General features: G+C 36.2%; 1 protein-coding gene across 9 annotated transcripts in view; it reads right to left on the bottom strand.

Annotated features, from left to right (window-relative positions):
- Window positions 1–14,686, bottom strand: part of PLS1 (plastin 1) — a 132,861-nt gene that overhangs the window by 202 nt on the left and 117,973 nt on the right. For 8 of the 9 annotated variants that reach the window (XM_055110584.1, XM_055110581.1, XM_055110580.2 and 5 more), the window contains 4 exons: window positions 13,770–13,884; window positions 7,827–7,960; window positions 7,242–7,365; window positions 227–351 (listed from right to left, as the gene is read on the bottom strand). In XM_055110584.1, coding sequence (XP_054966559.1) covers window positions 227–351; window positions 7,242–7,365; window positions 7,827–7,960; window positions 13,770–13,884 — 498 coding nt within the window. Of the gene's footprint in view, window positions 1–226; window positions 352–5,803; window positions 6,576–7,241; window positions 7,366–7,826; window positions 7,961–13,769; window positions 13,885–14,686 lie in introns of those variants that run through there. The other variant, XM_034957553.3, reaches the window with a different exon arrangement.

Below are 14,686 nucleotides of genomic sequence, written 5' to 3'. Positions count from 1 at the left end.
ATCTTGGTGTTATCCACTGTGTTTTCACTTAACATATTTTAACAAAAGAGTGAAATATTTTGACAAGATTAGTTTTACGAAAAGGTTAAGTTTGTGAGTCTTAAATCTAAGACACACATATAAGTTATATTTAAAAATATGAATTTTAAGGGCATAGTAACTTTTCCTATAAGGATTTTAGAGAATTAAAGGGCCATGTATTGTAATATAAACCATAAAGGCTTACTTAGCATTGTTCAGCTTGTCCTCATCAGATAAGTTTTCTCTCCTGATCATTTCTTGACGAACTGCATTTGGTGCAATGGCATCTATTAAATCTAGGACAGGTAAACTTGTGCTTATAGATTTATCCTAGAAAATAAAGCATAGATGAACATTCATAAACATCTGACCTTTAATTTTCATTATTTTCAGACTCTTCTGATAACTGAAGGCAATCTACAAATTCTTTGTACTTAACCTAACGTTCAGCTTTTCTGCAACCAGCACACGTAAATAAACCCTTTAAAATATACTTTTCCTTGAATCTTTATATATAATATAGAGTTGTCACCACATCTGAATAAGGTTTGTGGACATGATAGCTCCTAAGTATGCTAACTATAGTGTCCATTCTGTAAAAAATACAAAACTTTTGAAAGGGAATAGATGAATTTTTAATTAACAATTTTATAAATTCTACTCACATATTTCTTAGACCATGAATCCCAAAGCCTTCCCTTAATATTTTTCAGAAAGAAAAATGAAATAGTGAAAGGGAACTAACACTTACAAAGACATTGTCTTGTTGTTTTACATGTTTTAGTTTATTTAATCCACCTTTTAAACCCTAGCATCTTGATAGTAAAGGAATTCTTTTTTAAAAAAAGATGAAGAATATAAAGTTAAGATAGCTCAAATGACTTGTTTACACAACCAGTAAATACAGAACCCATGACAGTCTGACTCTAAAATGCCCAAGAGTCTCTCCATTTTTAAGTTACCACCAAGGCAAGCTAAAAATGGACAACTAAATTGTAGTGAATAGTGCACTGCAGATGAAATCAGACATCCTGGTCTGAACTGATTTTTACCAGTTATCAGTACTTGAACAAATTATTTGTTTTCTCTCTCAGCCTGAATAGTGGCCACCACTGCTTGCCTACCCAGAATCTACACACTCTTTACTTCTTTCATACAAGTAGAACCCATATTTTTGCTCTATATCCATACCTCCTTCACACAGACATCAGCTTCAAGGAAAGCTGACATTCACAGTTCCAGGAGTGAACCTAAATTAATCTAGGTCAAGCATTCTCAATAGGGGTAGGGTGATAACCTTGTTTATGTATAAAGCATACAGTGCATAAACAGGTATGCAGTGTATCTCTGCATTAAAATTTCATGGGAGAGACAAAAAGGGAAAAAAAGGTCTAAAAATATTCCTTAGAGGATAATTTTCTTTTAAGATTTCAAAACACTGGTCTAAGCCAAATAGAGGAATGCTATTCTATTACCACAGTAATTTAATTTGGGCCTATGTTATGGAAAGCCAGCAACCCCTCCTCCTGGATGTGAATGAGAGAATGAAACCTCTGTCACAAGCAGCAACTATCCTATGACCAAAAGGAAAACCAGCTTTAGGGTGAAACTGGCACATTAGATGGCAAAGCAGAGATGGGAAAAAAAAAAAAGAGTCCTGAATGACATTCTTCAATTATTGGTTCAACCAATCCAGAAGTCTACCCTACCTCTGGATTACTGTTATTGTAGTCAATACCTTTCCTTTTGGTTTAAACCACTTGAAATTGGGTTTCTGTTACTTGAAGCCAGAGCACCCTTTCCTAATCTCTAAAGTAGAATGTCATAGGATTCTTAGGAATACTGAGGTGGTATAGGTGAAAGCATCTAGTATAGGCTCTAGCCAAATGTCAGTTCTTAATCAATATCTAATAAAACAATCTGAAGCCATGTGAAGAAGAGTAACAGCTTCTTTGAGCCACAATCTATGAGCCACTTCATTTATTAATTTTCTTTTTTTTTGACGCAGAGTCTCGCTCTGTTGCCCAGGCTGGCGTGCAGTGTTGCCATCTTGGCTCACTGCAAGCTCTGCCTCCCAGGTTCATGCCATTCTCCTGCCTCAGCCTCCTGAGTAGCTGGGACTACAGGCGCCAGCCACCACACCCGGCTGATATTTTTGTATTTTTAGTAGAGATGGGGTTTCACCGTGTTAGCCAGGATGGTTGTGATCTCCTGACCTCGTGATCCACCCGCCTCAGCCTCCCAACGTGGTGGGATTACAGGCCTGAGCCACTGCGCCCGGCCTCATTTATTAATTTTAGAAAAATTTATATTCTTATGTTCATTTTATGATACAGATCTTTGGGCAGGAATGTTCATTTTATGATACAGATCTTTGGCCAGGGGTAATGTTCATTTTATGATACAGATCTCTGGGCAGGGGTAAGAGATAGAGGGTAAAAATAATTAGGTCCTTTAAGTCTATCTGATGCTGGTAATCCGGATCTGCTTTTTGTATCTTTTCTGTTTCTGAGAAATCAGTCTGCAGACCACCTACATGAAAATCATGTGGGGTACTTGTTAGAAGTGCAAATCTAGCCCCACTCAAACTAATGTCAGGTTATCTATGAATGAGGCTGGGAATCTACATTTTTAATAAGCTTTCTAGATGACTCTAAATGTGTACTGTATTATACTTTCTAAAAACAATATTTCATTCTAGAATGCATTTTAATTTCTATGGGCTTACCTTTCATATATGTATATGATTATTTTTTAAAATACAAGTGACTTATTTAATTGTGCTATAATTTGATTCCTTATTTACATATTTGTGTTATTTTAAATATTTCATTTAGATTTAGGAAACAAGTATTTTTCCCACCCATTTTCTTATGAGTTACCTTGCGTAAAGCTTCTACTGAGTTTAATGAAGAATTTAAGTTTCTAAAGATTGTATCAGATCTCTTATCTTCTTGTTTCCAAGAAAATAGCCCTGTCTTCCAAATCCTCTGATTTGTACATTATCAGTGAAAGACATTTTACTTTTGCAAAGGGAAAGGGGTTATAGTGAAAACCCTTAGGTTAGTATATAAATACATTTCCATTATTTTTCCTTTTATTTCCTTAAGTTAATCATAAAGAAATGACTTCGGCAAAAAGAATTTCAATATCTTAATCTAGAATTACCTACAGCTTGATTTTCAAGATAATGATTTTTCCCTCTATTTGATATGTATTAGAACATTTCATTCCACTGCTGTTTCTGTCATTTAAAAAAATAAAAGTGGAAAGGCCGGGCGCGGTGGCTCATGCCTGTAATCCCAACACTTTGGGAGGCCAAGGCAGGCAGATCAGGAGGTCAGGAGATTGAGACCATCCTGGCTAACACGGTGAAACCCCATCTCTACTAAAAGTACAAAAAATTAATTCGGCGTGATGGCGGGCACCTGTAGTCCCAGCTACTCGGGAGGCTGAGGCAGGAGAATCGCTTGACCCTGGGAGGCGGAGGTTGGAGTGAGCTGAGATCACGCCACTGCACTCCAGGCTGGGTGACAGAGCAAGACTCAGTCTCAAAAAAATAAATAAATAAAATAAACAAATAAATCTGGAAAAACAGTGATGTGGACACCAGACTTCCCTAAGAGGCTCAGCAGAGTCCCCTGTCCTGCCACATATGATGCCCTTTATATATTAGCAATGCCAACAGCATGGTAAGCCCCATTTATTGAGCCCTTAATATGTGCTAGGTACTGTTAAGCTCTTTACATTTTGTTAACTTATGTAGTCTAACAACAATCTTAGTAGAGAGGGATTATTAATTTCCCCATTTTAGATATGGGGAAACTGAAGAATAGAGAAATTAATAACTTGCCCATGGTCACACAGATACTAAATGCTGAGCCAGAAGTAAGCTCTGTTTTATTCATCAGTAGATGTAGCCCTGCTGTTAGTTTAAACCGCTAAGGTTTCTGTAAAACAGATGCCCTTCTCATGTGGTCCCACACTCCCCCCTTAGCTGATTTATATAGTATTGCTGACACCCCATACTGTGATTCTTGTTTTCTTATTTGCCACCTTCCCTGAATAGTGAGCTCTTTGAGGGCACTATGTAGCCACAGCGACTAGCAAGGCACCTGACACAGGGCAAGCTTTGAATATTTATGGAATAAATGAGCAGTATGCTACACAGCTAATCAGTAGCTCAGCCAAAAGTCAACCCAGGGCCATACAACTCCAAAGCTTGGCTTTCACCTTGTGTGTAGACAGACCTGGATATGAAACCCAGCTGTTCTGCTTAAAAGCTGTATGACAGTAGACAGTTATTTAACTTCTCTAATGCTCACCTTTTTGCTCAGAGTATTTAGAAAATTAAACAATGTGTAAAGTGCTTAACACAGTGACACGAAGGACTCAATAAATGGTAATTATGATTATTATTTGCTGATCTACCACCTTCTCTGTCTTCTTAGCAAGGGAAATTTATTTTATGGCTAAAAAGGGTAAATTTGTCTTTTCTGAAATTCCTATAGTGCTACCTTGTTTATAATTAAAATTTTTCTGCTAGTGCCACTTATTATAGCCTTCAAACATAATGCCTTCTGTAGTTGGAAAAATACCTCCCTCACCTCAACTATGTTTTAGCATTCACTGCCTCATTTCTTAACCATTTGCACTCTCTTTAAAGATTTTATCATTAAGCATATGCAAAATGCCAAGCACTTTTGCGATGTTTCTGCCACCTCAGTTCTAAGTAGAGCCAAACTCTCAGGTCGGCTGTTCTCTAGGGTTGCTCTCCCTTAAAAGGTTTATGCACTCCCATTTCTCAACCCTTTTATTCAACTGATCACCAAGTCTGTCTTTCCAGTTTTAGTATCTCCTTTCACCACCCCCATTTTCCTAAAATTACCTCAAATTCAAGCTTAAAACTGAACTCATCACCTTTTCCAGGAAGTAGCTGTACCTCATGACATCCTCATTTCTATTAGTGTTATCTGTTTTCCGGTTACCCATGCCCAAAACATGAAGAGTTTTGGCTCCTCCCTCCCTTCTTCTTCCCCAAATCAGGAAGCCAAATCCTAGTTCTTCTTTTGCAATAACTTATAGCTTTCTAATCTTACCATTTCCATTCCCAGCCCCGGCCCCCTTATTACATCACACCTTGAGTACTGCCTTGGATTCTTTTGCACTGTCCTTGCAGTTACACTATTCTCCCTCCCCATCCTGTTCACTACATTCAGATTGGTATTCCTAAAATAATTGCCTTTCTTATTACCCCCTTTACTCGATATCCTTTATTTAGGCCAAAATCCTCCACAATCTTGACCCAATTTATGTCTTGCGCAACATCCCTTAGGAACCGTCCTATTTCTCCTAACTTTCTGAGACATGCCTTTATTCAAGATGGACCCTTCTAAGTTTGTTATCCCCCTTTCTCTCCACTAATTCAAATCCTCCCACCATCTATGATGTTCAAATCCAGCTGTCTTTATCGCTCTTCACTGACCATTCAATTGGAAATGATCAGACTTTTCATCCATAATATTAGTTGCATTACTTGGATTTTATTACTCTATAGTATTGTTACCTTCTCAGTTATACAATCTTTGTCTTTAAAATAAATGGTGAACACTCTGAGGGCCAAATTAATTTCCTATACTTTATGCCTTTTTCTTTACTTATAAAAGTTACTTAATAGGAGCTCAATAAATATTAATTTGCTCCTAAATATTTTCTCATATTAACTATATACATGTTTAATATTTTCTATAATGTGCAAATGCATATAATTTCAACATAACAATTTTAAAGAATAACTGCCAATTAGAGAATTTTATAATACAATCCCCATTGCTATTTTATATTTTTGTGTTTTATGTTTAAAACACAGAGAGACAAATCATGCACTGAAAATTACTTCAAAAAAAACAAGCAGTAACAAAAACTCAATGTCATTAGTTTCTTCCAAGATAGAAAAGAGGGGGTGGAAATCAATTGAACTAGGACTCAGGCAACGTCTCTGCCAATATCCAGCTGTCCTGTTAAAACCGTTTTGGGTCTTAGTTTTTGGCAAACATGAGAAGATTGAACTGATAAATTTCTGACATTTCTTTCACTTTGCAATGTTGTTAAGCATATAGAGCAAAGGCAAAGAGAGAAATAAAAATGGGTAGATAATCTCTTAGGATAGCTTAGTGTTTCATCTCTTTGTACTTTATTTCAGTAAAAAAACCCACAAATTTATTGCTAGTTTTTCACACATAATAAAATCACAAACACAAGGCTCACTGAATGAATGTGTACAAGCAGACATGCTTATTTGTAGCTAACATCGGCTTGCATGCAAAAGCAAAACACAATGGAAATGCATGAAAATTAGTGGGTATGTACGTACAGATTACATTTTGAGTGCTTTATGAATCATCCACAAATGCTTGGAAGTGAGTGTTAAGTGCCATTATGAAGCCAGATGACAAGATTTTTTTTTTTCCTACCAGTTTTCTCAATTCCCACTTGAATCGGTTTGGCTGGCTCTGTTATGCCTTGGAAATGATGTCAATACAATTCTGAGACTGCTGCTAGGGAGCACAAAACATTATAGGTCCTATATAAACAATGGCTTCTTATCTTTTTCATTTGATAACTGGATTTTTTTTAGCTCTATTCTGTTTATTTTTTAAGATTAGATTACCAGAGTCAGATAATATTAACCTACATTTATACTTAACTGGACAACCAATCAAAAATTTAGTAATTAAAACTGAATATTTCAAGTTTACACAGGCCAATTAGTATGCCTAAACTCATAAATCATGTTTCTGACATACAACATTAATATATTTCTAAACCAAACCAATGTAATTTCCAATAAAAATTCGTTCCTGGCCAGGCGTGGTAGCTCATGCCTGTAATCCCAACACTTTGGGAGGCTGAGGCGGGCGGATCACGAGGTCAGGAGAGCCAGACCATCCTGGCTAACATGGTGAAACCCCATGTCTACTAAAAATACAACAAAAACAAAAAAATTAGCCGGGTGTGGTGGCGGGCACCTGTAGTCCCAGCTACTCAGGAGGCTGAGGCAGGAGAATGGCGTGAACCTGGGAGGCAGAGCTTGCAGTGAGCCAAGATCGCGCCACTGCACACCAGCCTGGGTGACAGAGCGAGACTCCATCTCCAAAAAAAAAAAAAAATTCCTTCCTATACCTACAAAAAAAAAATTTTTTTTTAGGACTCTTGATTACCTTGAAGCTGGAAATAGAAGTCTTTTTGTTTGCACTTTTAAGAGTCTGATTGACCCATTTAATTATAATTTCATCATTTACTTTTTCACCCTCTCCAAGATCCGATAACACATTCAATGTGTACCTGCAACAGAAAAGATGTATATTTGAGACTGAAAAGGGTGAAATTTGCTTTCACATAATTTATATCAATGTTTAGATAAATACTTAAGAAATAGTTCAGTTCTAATAAATATTTCTAATTTTAGTCTGGCATTTGCACCCAGTTACATTCCAAAGTTACAAACCTCATTAATCAGAAACAAAAACTACTACATGGTATTTTTAAAACTTAAAGCAATTCCTTATGAAGCCATTTTTAAGAGGCATTAATAAAAGTGTTAGTGTTTCTGGATATTGACCCATTTTTAAATAAAATATAATTTACAAAAAAACCATAATCAACAGTAAATCCTTTAAAAATTAAAATATTTTGCATTGTATATTTCTTCTGTGTTCATTATTGTTCAAAAATAGCTAAAAATTTGGTTCAGATTACTTGTTGGAGGAAACAGGCAGTGTTGCTACCAACATATCAGCCTTTACCTTCTCATCAGCTGCCATACCAATGCCAGGGTAAGTGTTGAATTCCCTTCATTTAGGTCCTGCCCAGCAATGCCAACCAAGGAGAATTTGGCCTTGTTCTTCCCAAGTTCCACTGCATAGTTACAGTTTTCAATCTATAAATAAGTAAAAGTTTGGGTATAAAAAGATTTTTAAAAACATATTCCAGAATAGGCCAGCCTAGTTCAGCCATCTGAAAAACAATTATGATGACACCTTAAATTTATATGACCAATTTCATAATAATAACCCAGGGAAAGCAAGGACATAATTATTTCCATTTTATAGTTGAAGATATTAAAGCACCAAGTGGGTTAACCTAGATAGAGGAACAACTGGTCGGAAAGTTTTAAGATCCCTTCCTACTCTAAAAATCTTGACTATCCAGGCCGGGCGTGGTTGCTTACGCCTGTAATCCTAGCATTTTGGGAGGCCAAGGCAGGTGGATCACCTGAGGTCAAGAGTTCGAGACCAGCCTGGCCAACATGGTGAAACCTCATCTCTACTAAAAATACAAAAGTTAGCCAGGTGTGGTGGCGGGTGCCTGTAATCCCATCTACTCAGGAGGCTGAGGCAGGAGAATCGCTTGAACCCGGGAGGTGGAGGTTGCAGTGAGCCAAGATCGTGCCATTGTCCTCTAGCCTGGGCAACAGAACAAAAACTCCATCTCAAAAAAAAAAAAAAAAATTCTTGACTATCCAAGATGAAATAGCTTATTAATGGCACATCTGTGCCTAAAAACCTAGGTGTCCTGCTTTCCTTTCATAGAAGTAATAGATGATGTTTTGTGTAGATTTAAAATTTAAAAATAGAGAAGAAAGTAATTGTTTTATTAAGAATCTAACTTCATCTCCGATATTCTTTACCCAGATCTTACTTATCCTCTGAAATTCAGCTTTTGGCCCACTTTCTTCAATAAAGGCTTAACCTTAACTGTACCAGCTAATAATGATCTATCCTTTGCTTGAACTCCTAAGAATGCTTACTTTGTAATGCTTATGCACCATCTTCTACTATACTTAGCCTTGTATGTGTTTCCTTTCAACAACTAGAGTATAAGCTTCTTCTAAAGGACAAAAATTTTTACGTGCACAAATCTATATCATACTGTCCCCACTCCCAGCACAATGCCCTGCCTAAAGTAAGAATCTGATACATAAACACCTAATAAATTGTTTACCCTCCCCAACCACAATACTTCTTTCCAGTGATATAAGTCCAGTTAGGTCCTTTCTCTAATAATTTTTTTATCTATCCTGGAGTCAATAGGGTTTTTTACCTGCATCATCTACTGCTGTGTTTCTTACATCAGAACTTATAAATTCTTACGTATCTGAGTCTTTTTGCTCCAGTGAAATTATAAGCTCTCATAATCTTATATCACCAGTAGGAACAAAAGTGCTTACACTAAGTACTTTTTGGAATAAACACTTAAAAGGAGAACACTACGTTTCTTAATTTTCTTCCACGAGTTAGTTAAGGTACCATTACAAAACAGTCTAACCTAAGGTACACAGATACATTTTCCCCAATAGTAAGAAAATATTTGCAGGAAATGTGAGACAGCTAATACAATAAAAGAATTTGTACAAATATATGGTTATGGTTCTTTAAAAAAGAGAATCCAAATTCCCAAAGTTCAATTTACTACAAATAAAAATGGAAGATCTTTGGAACCTGCTGTAACATCTGCCTGGCTAACTTCACAAATTGAATAAAATGTTTGATATATATTCATTTTTTTAAAATCCAAGGAGAAGCTGGGTGTGGTGGCACATGCCTGTAGTCCCAGCTACTTAGGCTGAGGCAGGAGGATCACTTAAGGGCAGGAGTTCAAGGCTGTATTGTGCTATAATCACGCCTGTGAATAGCATGCACTCCAGCCTGGGCACCATAGTGAAACCCTACTTCTAAAAAGTTTTTAAAAGAATTTTTTAATGCAGAGATAATATTCCAAAACATTTTTTGGAATCATATTATAGGCTTAGCCTGCTTAAAAGAAATATATGCTGTAAGAATGTAGACTTTAAAAAATAGAATAGATTCCTAATTTATGGAAAATAACATTAGCACTTGAATTATTTAACACTGTGTACAGGAGAGTAAAAAGCCAGCATATTTACCATGGACACCCATTTCAGTGGGAGAATTTTATAGCAAACTGCAGTAATCACATGTGTAAAATGTGTTTCAATGAAGAGCCATCTGCTTTACAGTTCTACCAAAGTTCCTAAGGGAGATGATGGTGAGAAAGGAGTTCAGGGTTGCTAGTATAGAGGCCTAAGAATATATTGATAGGACCAGCATTGAAAGAGAAACTGGAAATAGGTGCTAGCATAAGGGAAAGCATATATTCTTTTATGGGCAATATTTGGTTCCAAATTTGGCAGAACACTTCTAAGAGATCTAGAGAGGTACCAAACTAGAGAAAGAATGAGAAATTAGGTTCCTAGAGGTAATCCATGTGTATGGTAGCACAGGTTGAGTATCCCTAATCTGAAAATCCAAAAATCCAAAATACTCCAAACTCTAAAACTTTTTGAGCACCAACACAATACTCAAAAGAAAAGCTAATTGGAGCATTTCAGATTTTCAGCTTAAGGATGCTCAACCAGTATACTGCAAATATTCCAATATCTGAAATATGTCTGGTCCCAAGCATTTTGGATAAGGGATACTCAACCTGCAATTAAAACACTAAAAACAGATCTGCTCCCTGAGGGTGTAAATATAAAAGTTAAGACCTTTGGCCCAAGAACCAGGCCTTGGAAATACTGAGTTCTCAGGCTAAAAGATGAAGAACCTATGCAAGGTAAGAATGAGCACAAAGAAAGCAAGAAAAACTTGGAGTGCAGTCTCACAGAGTTAATGGAAGAAATGATTACTGTATTAGTCTGTTTTCACACTGCTGATAAAGACATATCCAAGACTGGGAAGAAAAAGAGGTTTAATTGGACTTATAGTTCCACATGGCTGGGAAGGCCATAGAATCATGGCAGGAAGCAAAAGGCACTATTTACATGGTGGCAGCAAGAGAAAATGAGGAAGATGCAAAAGCGGAAACCCCTGATAAAACCATCAGATCTCTTAAGTCTTATTCACTACAATGAGAACAATATGGGGGAACTGCCCCCATGATTCAAATTATCTCCCACTGGGTCCCTCCCACAACACATGGGAATATGGGAGTACAATTCAAGATGAGATTTGGGTGGGGACACAGCCAAACCATATCAATTACCAAGTACTTTAAATGCTTTGGACAAAAATGAAGCTTAGATCATTTAGACAATGAGAAGAGTTACATAATGGGACACAAGGGTTCAAGTGAAAAGAAATACTTAAAAGTAAAGAAGGCCGGGCACAGGGGCTCACGCCTGTAATCCCAGCACTTTGGGAGGCCAAGGCGGGTGGATCATGAGGTCAGGAGACAAGACCATCCTGGCTAACACGGTGAAACCCCGTCTGTACTAAAAATACAAAAAAATTAGCCGAGCGTGGTGGCAGGCGCCTGTAGTCCCAGCTACTTAGGAGGCTGAGGCAGGAGAATGGCATGAACCTGGGAGGCAGAGCTTGCAGTTAGCCGAGATCATGCCACTGCACTCCAGCCTGGGCAACAGAGCGAGACTCCATCTCAAATAAATAAATAAATAAATAAATAAATAAATAAATAAATAAAATAATAATAATAATGAAGAAGAAAGGCTATTTTAATGGTGCAGCTTTAAGAACTTTGTAAGCGAAGGAAAGTGATATGTATTGATTATTGCCCAAATTCCATAAAATAATTCCCTGTGATACTGTGTCATGAAAGTACTGCTTCTTCATTTTTTAAACATCTTGAATTTATTTCAGGCTTTATGTTTCATTCTGTATTTGTTGAAAAAGTATTCTGCATATGATTCGTTTGTGACATATGTATTTATTTGTAGTTCACATTAAAATTCCAGGTATAATGAATGGTTAATTTCTGTTTTCCTGTTACATTTTGCATTCAAAATTTTGGAGAAAAAACTTACATGAAATTAGTCAATAAATTTTCTGAATTCTACTCCCATGAAAAGAATTATATGCAAATCAAATGAAATTAAAAATGCAGGCAGTCCAATGACTAGAAATGCTGAAAAATACGAGTAACTCTTTATAATTATACCACCCATTTAACTACTTTAATATTATGATGTATTTCCCTTTAAAAGTCTTTTAAAATTTTTTTCTTTAAAATTAGTGTCTATAAATACATTTTCATTCTATAGATGTGGAAAACTAAAAGTCCCTTTTGAATACATCTCTGTATGTGTTATGTATTTTGAACAAATTAGATTCATATTATGTATATATATAATTTTGTGTCCTGCTCATTTCCATACCACTATTACTAAAACACTATTTTTTGTTTGTTTGATTATACTTTAAGTTCTGGTATACATGTGCAGAACATGCAGGATAGTTAACATAGGTATACATGTGTCATGGTGGTTTTCTGCACCCATCAACCCATCATCTAGGTTTTTGTTTTGTTTTGTTTTGTTTTTTGAGACAGAGTTTTGCTTTCTCACCCAGGCTGGAGTGCAATGGCACATCTCGGCTCACTGCAACCTCTGCCTCCCGGGTTCAAGCCATTCTCCTGCCTCAGCCTCCCGAGTAGCTGGGATTACAGGCACCCGCCACTACGCCTGGCTAATTTTTTGTATTTTTAGTAGAGACGGGCTTTCACTATGTTGGCCAGCCTGGCCTCGAATTCCTGACCTCATGATCCACCTGCCTTAGCCTCCCAAAATGCTGGGATTACAGGTGTGAGCCACTGCACCCGGCCCCCATCATCTAGGTTTTAAGCCCTGCATGCATTAGGTATTTGTCCTAATGCTCTCCCTCCCCTTGCCCCCACAACCCCTGACAGGTCCAGGTATGTGATGTTCCCCTCCCTGTGTCCATGTGTCCTCATTGTTCAACTCCCACTTATGAGTGAGAACATGCAGTGTTTGGTTTTCTGTTCCTGTCAAACACTATTTTTAATGGCACATTTTACTTCATCTTATGGGTGTATCAATTTTATTAACCCTTTACTGAACAACTAGGTTGTTTTCTTGTGTGCTGTATAAACATTGCTATGATTAGCATTTTGCCACACAACTTTGTGTCTTTCTGATTTTTTCATCAGGATAGGTGGAAAAAGGTGAAATTAGGTCAAAAGATTTTTTGGAAGATTAATATGTATTGACAAACTGGTCTTAGAAGGATTATACAAATGAATACTTCCTCTTACATTGGATGCAGTTCAATAGTTTCTTGTTTTAAATTGCATTTCTTTATTCTGGGTGAAAAGTTTTTCATATTTCTATTATTCATCATTATTTTTCTATGAATTGTTCATTCATGTGTCTTTCCCATTTTGCTATTACTATTTCAATAGCTCTTCAAATTTCTTCCCTAGAACTCATAATATTCACTTTTGTTTACCATGTACCATATTGTAGTTGTTTGCACACATATTTCCCTAATTTATTTAGGCTTTCCTGAGGACCAACTCCATGCTTTATACTTTTTTTTTTTTTTACATCCTGCATAACACTGTATAGGTATTAGGTAATTGATAAATATCTGTTGAATAAATGAGTGGATAACCAATAAACATTCAGAACGTTATACCAATTGTAAAAAAGAATACATTTACAGGACATCTCAAAGAACATTAAGTACTATGACTTGATAAAGATGAAAATAGTTATATAAAGTGTCTGACTAGAGGGATTGCCTTCATCTTTAAATTTATTAAAGCAAACTTGTAAAAAGGCTATTAAGCTTAACACATTTTGGTCTGAATCAGAATTGTGGGGACAGAGCACGTTTAACTTCATGAAACTCTAAATTCTTTGTTTCATATCAGAACAATAACAATATATCCATGGCCATTATTTCATTCACCTTCTTCATGTTCCCTCCAAGGGCAGGATAAGGAGGTTTGTTGACATGGCTCCAGTTGACTGGCACTCGGATCATCTCATAGAGCTGAAAGATCACTAAAGCATCTGCAAGGTCACTAAAACAGGAAGGAAAAGCAGATAAAGGAGGAGGAAATGTTGGGTATTACCTAATTTTATTAAGTACACTGGAGATAGACTTATATCTTTAAGAACATAAGTCATTTAATTCTTAAAGAATGACAGGACATATCATTTGACCCAGAACTTCCAGTCTAAGAATCTGTCCAAAATGTTTACATAAATATTTACAAAGGTATACATCCAAGGACATTCATTGCCACAATATTTATAAATTTGGAAACAACTTAAGTGCCTGGCAGTAGGGAGCTGTTAAGTAAACTATACTATAAACTCCTTGGCCACCATTGGACATAAGATATGAATGCTTTGATTCATTCATATCTCTATGTATTGATATGAAAAGCTTTGCAAGACATATCAAATTTTAAAAAGAAAATGGCAGAACACTTCATACAATTTGATCTCATTTATTTAAAAAAATTTAGAGTCAAATGTATTTATGTACCTATATATGCTAAGGACAGTTAATAGCAATTACCTCTATTAGGTAAAGAAAGAGGTCAGGAAAAGGGGAGTATGAGAGAGTAAGGGTGGAATGTTTTATTTTATTCCATATACTTACATACTTCCTGAAACTTGTACAGTAAGAATAAGTTCCTGTATTATTTATACATTATTTTTTAACTTAAAAAATAATTACAGGAAAATCACAATAGCTACTCAGTAGGCAGCTGTTTGTGTTCAGGAATGAGGGTTAAGAGGAAGGAACTTATGAACAAGTAGGAATTCTCAAAGTAAAAATATTACTACTTTGGATTCAGAAAAATATGTTCTCCT

The sequence above is a fragment of the Pan paniscus genome, chromosome 2 (assembly GCF_029289425.2).
Source record: "Pan paniscus chromosome 2, NHGRI_mPanPan1-v2.0_pri, whole genome shotgun sequence".
In the NCBI taxonomy this organism is placed as follows: Eukaryota; Metazoa; Chordata; class Mammalia; order Primates; family Hominidae; genus Pan; species Pan paniscus.
The sequence above is the reverse complement of the archived record's forward strand: the minus strand, read 5'-3'. Positions and strand labels throughout refer to the sequence as shown.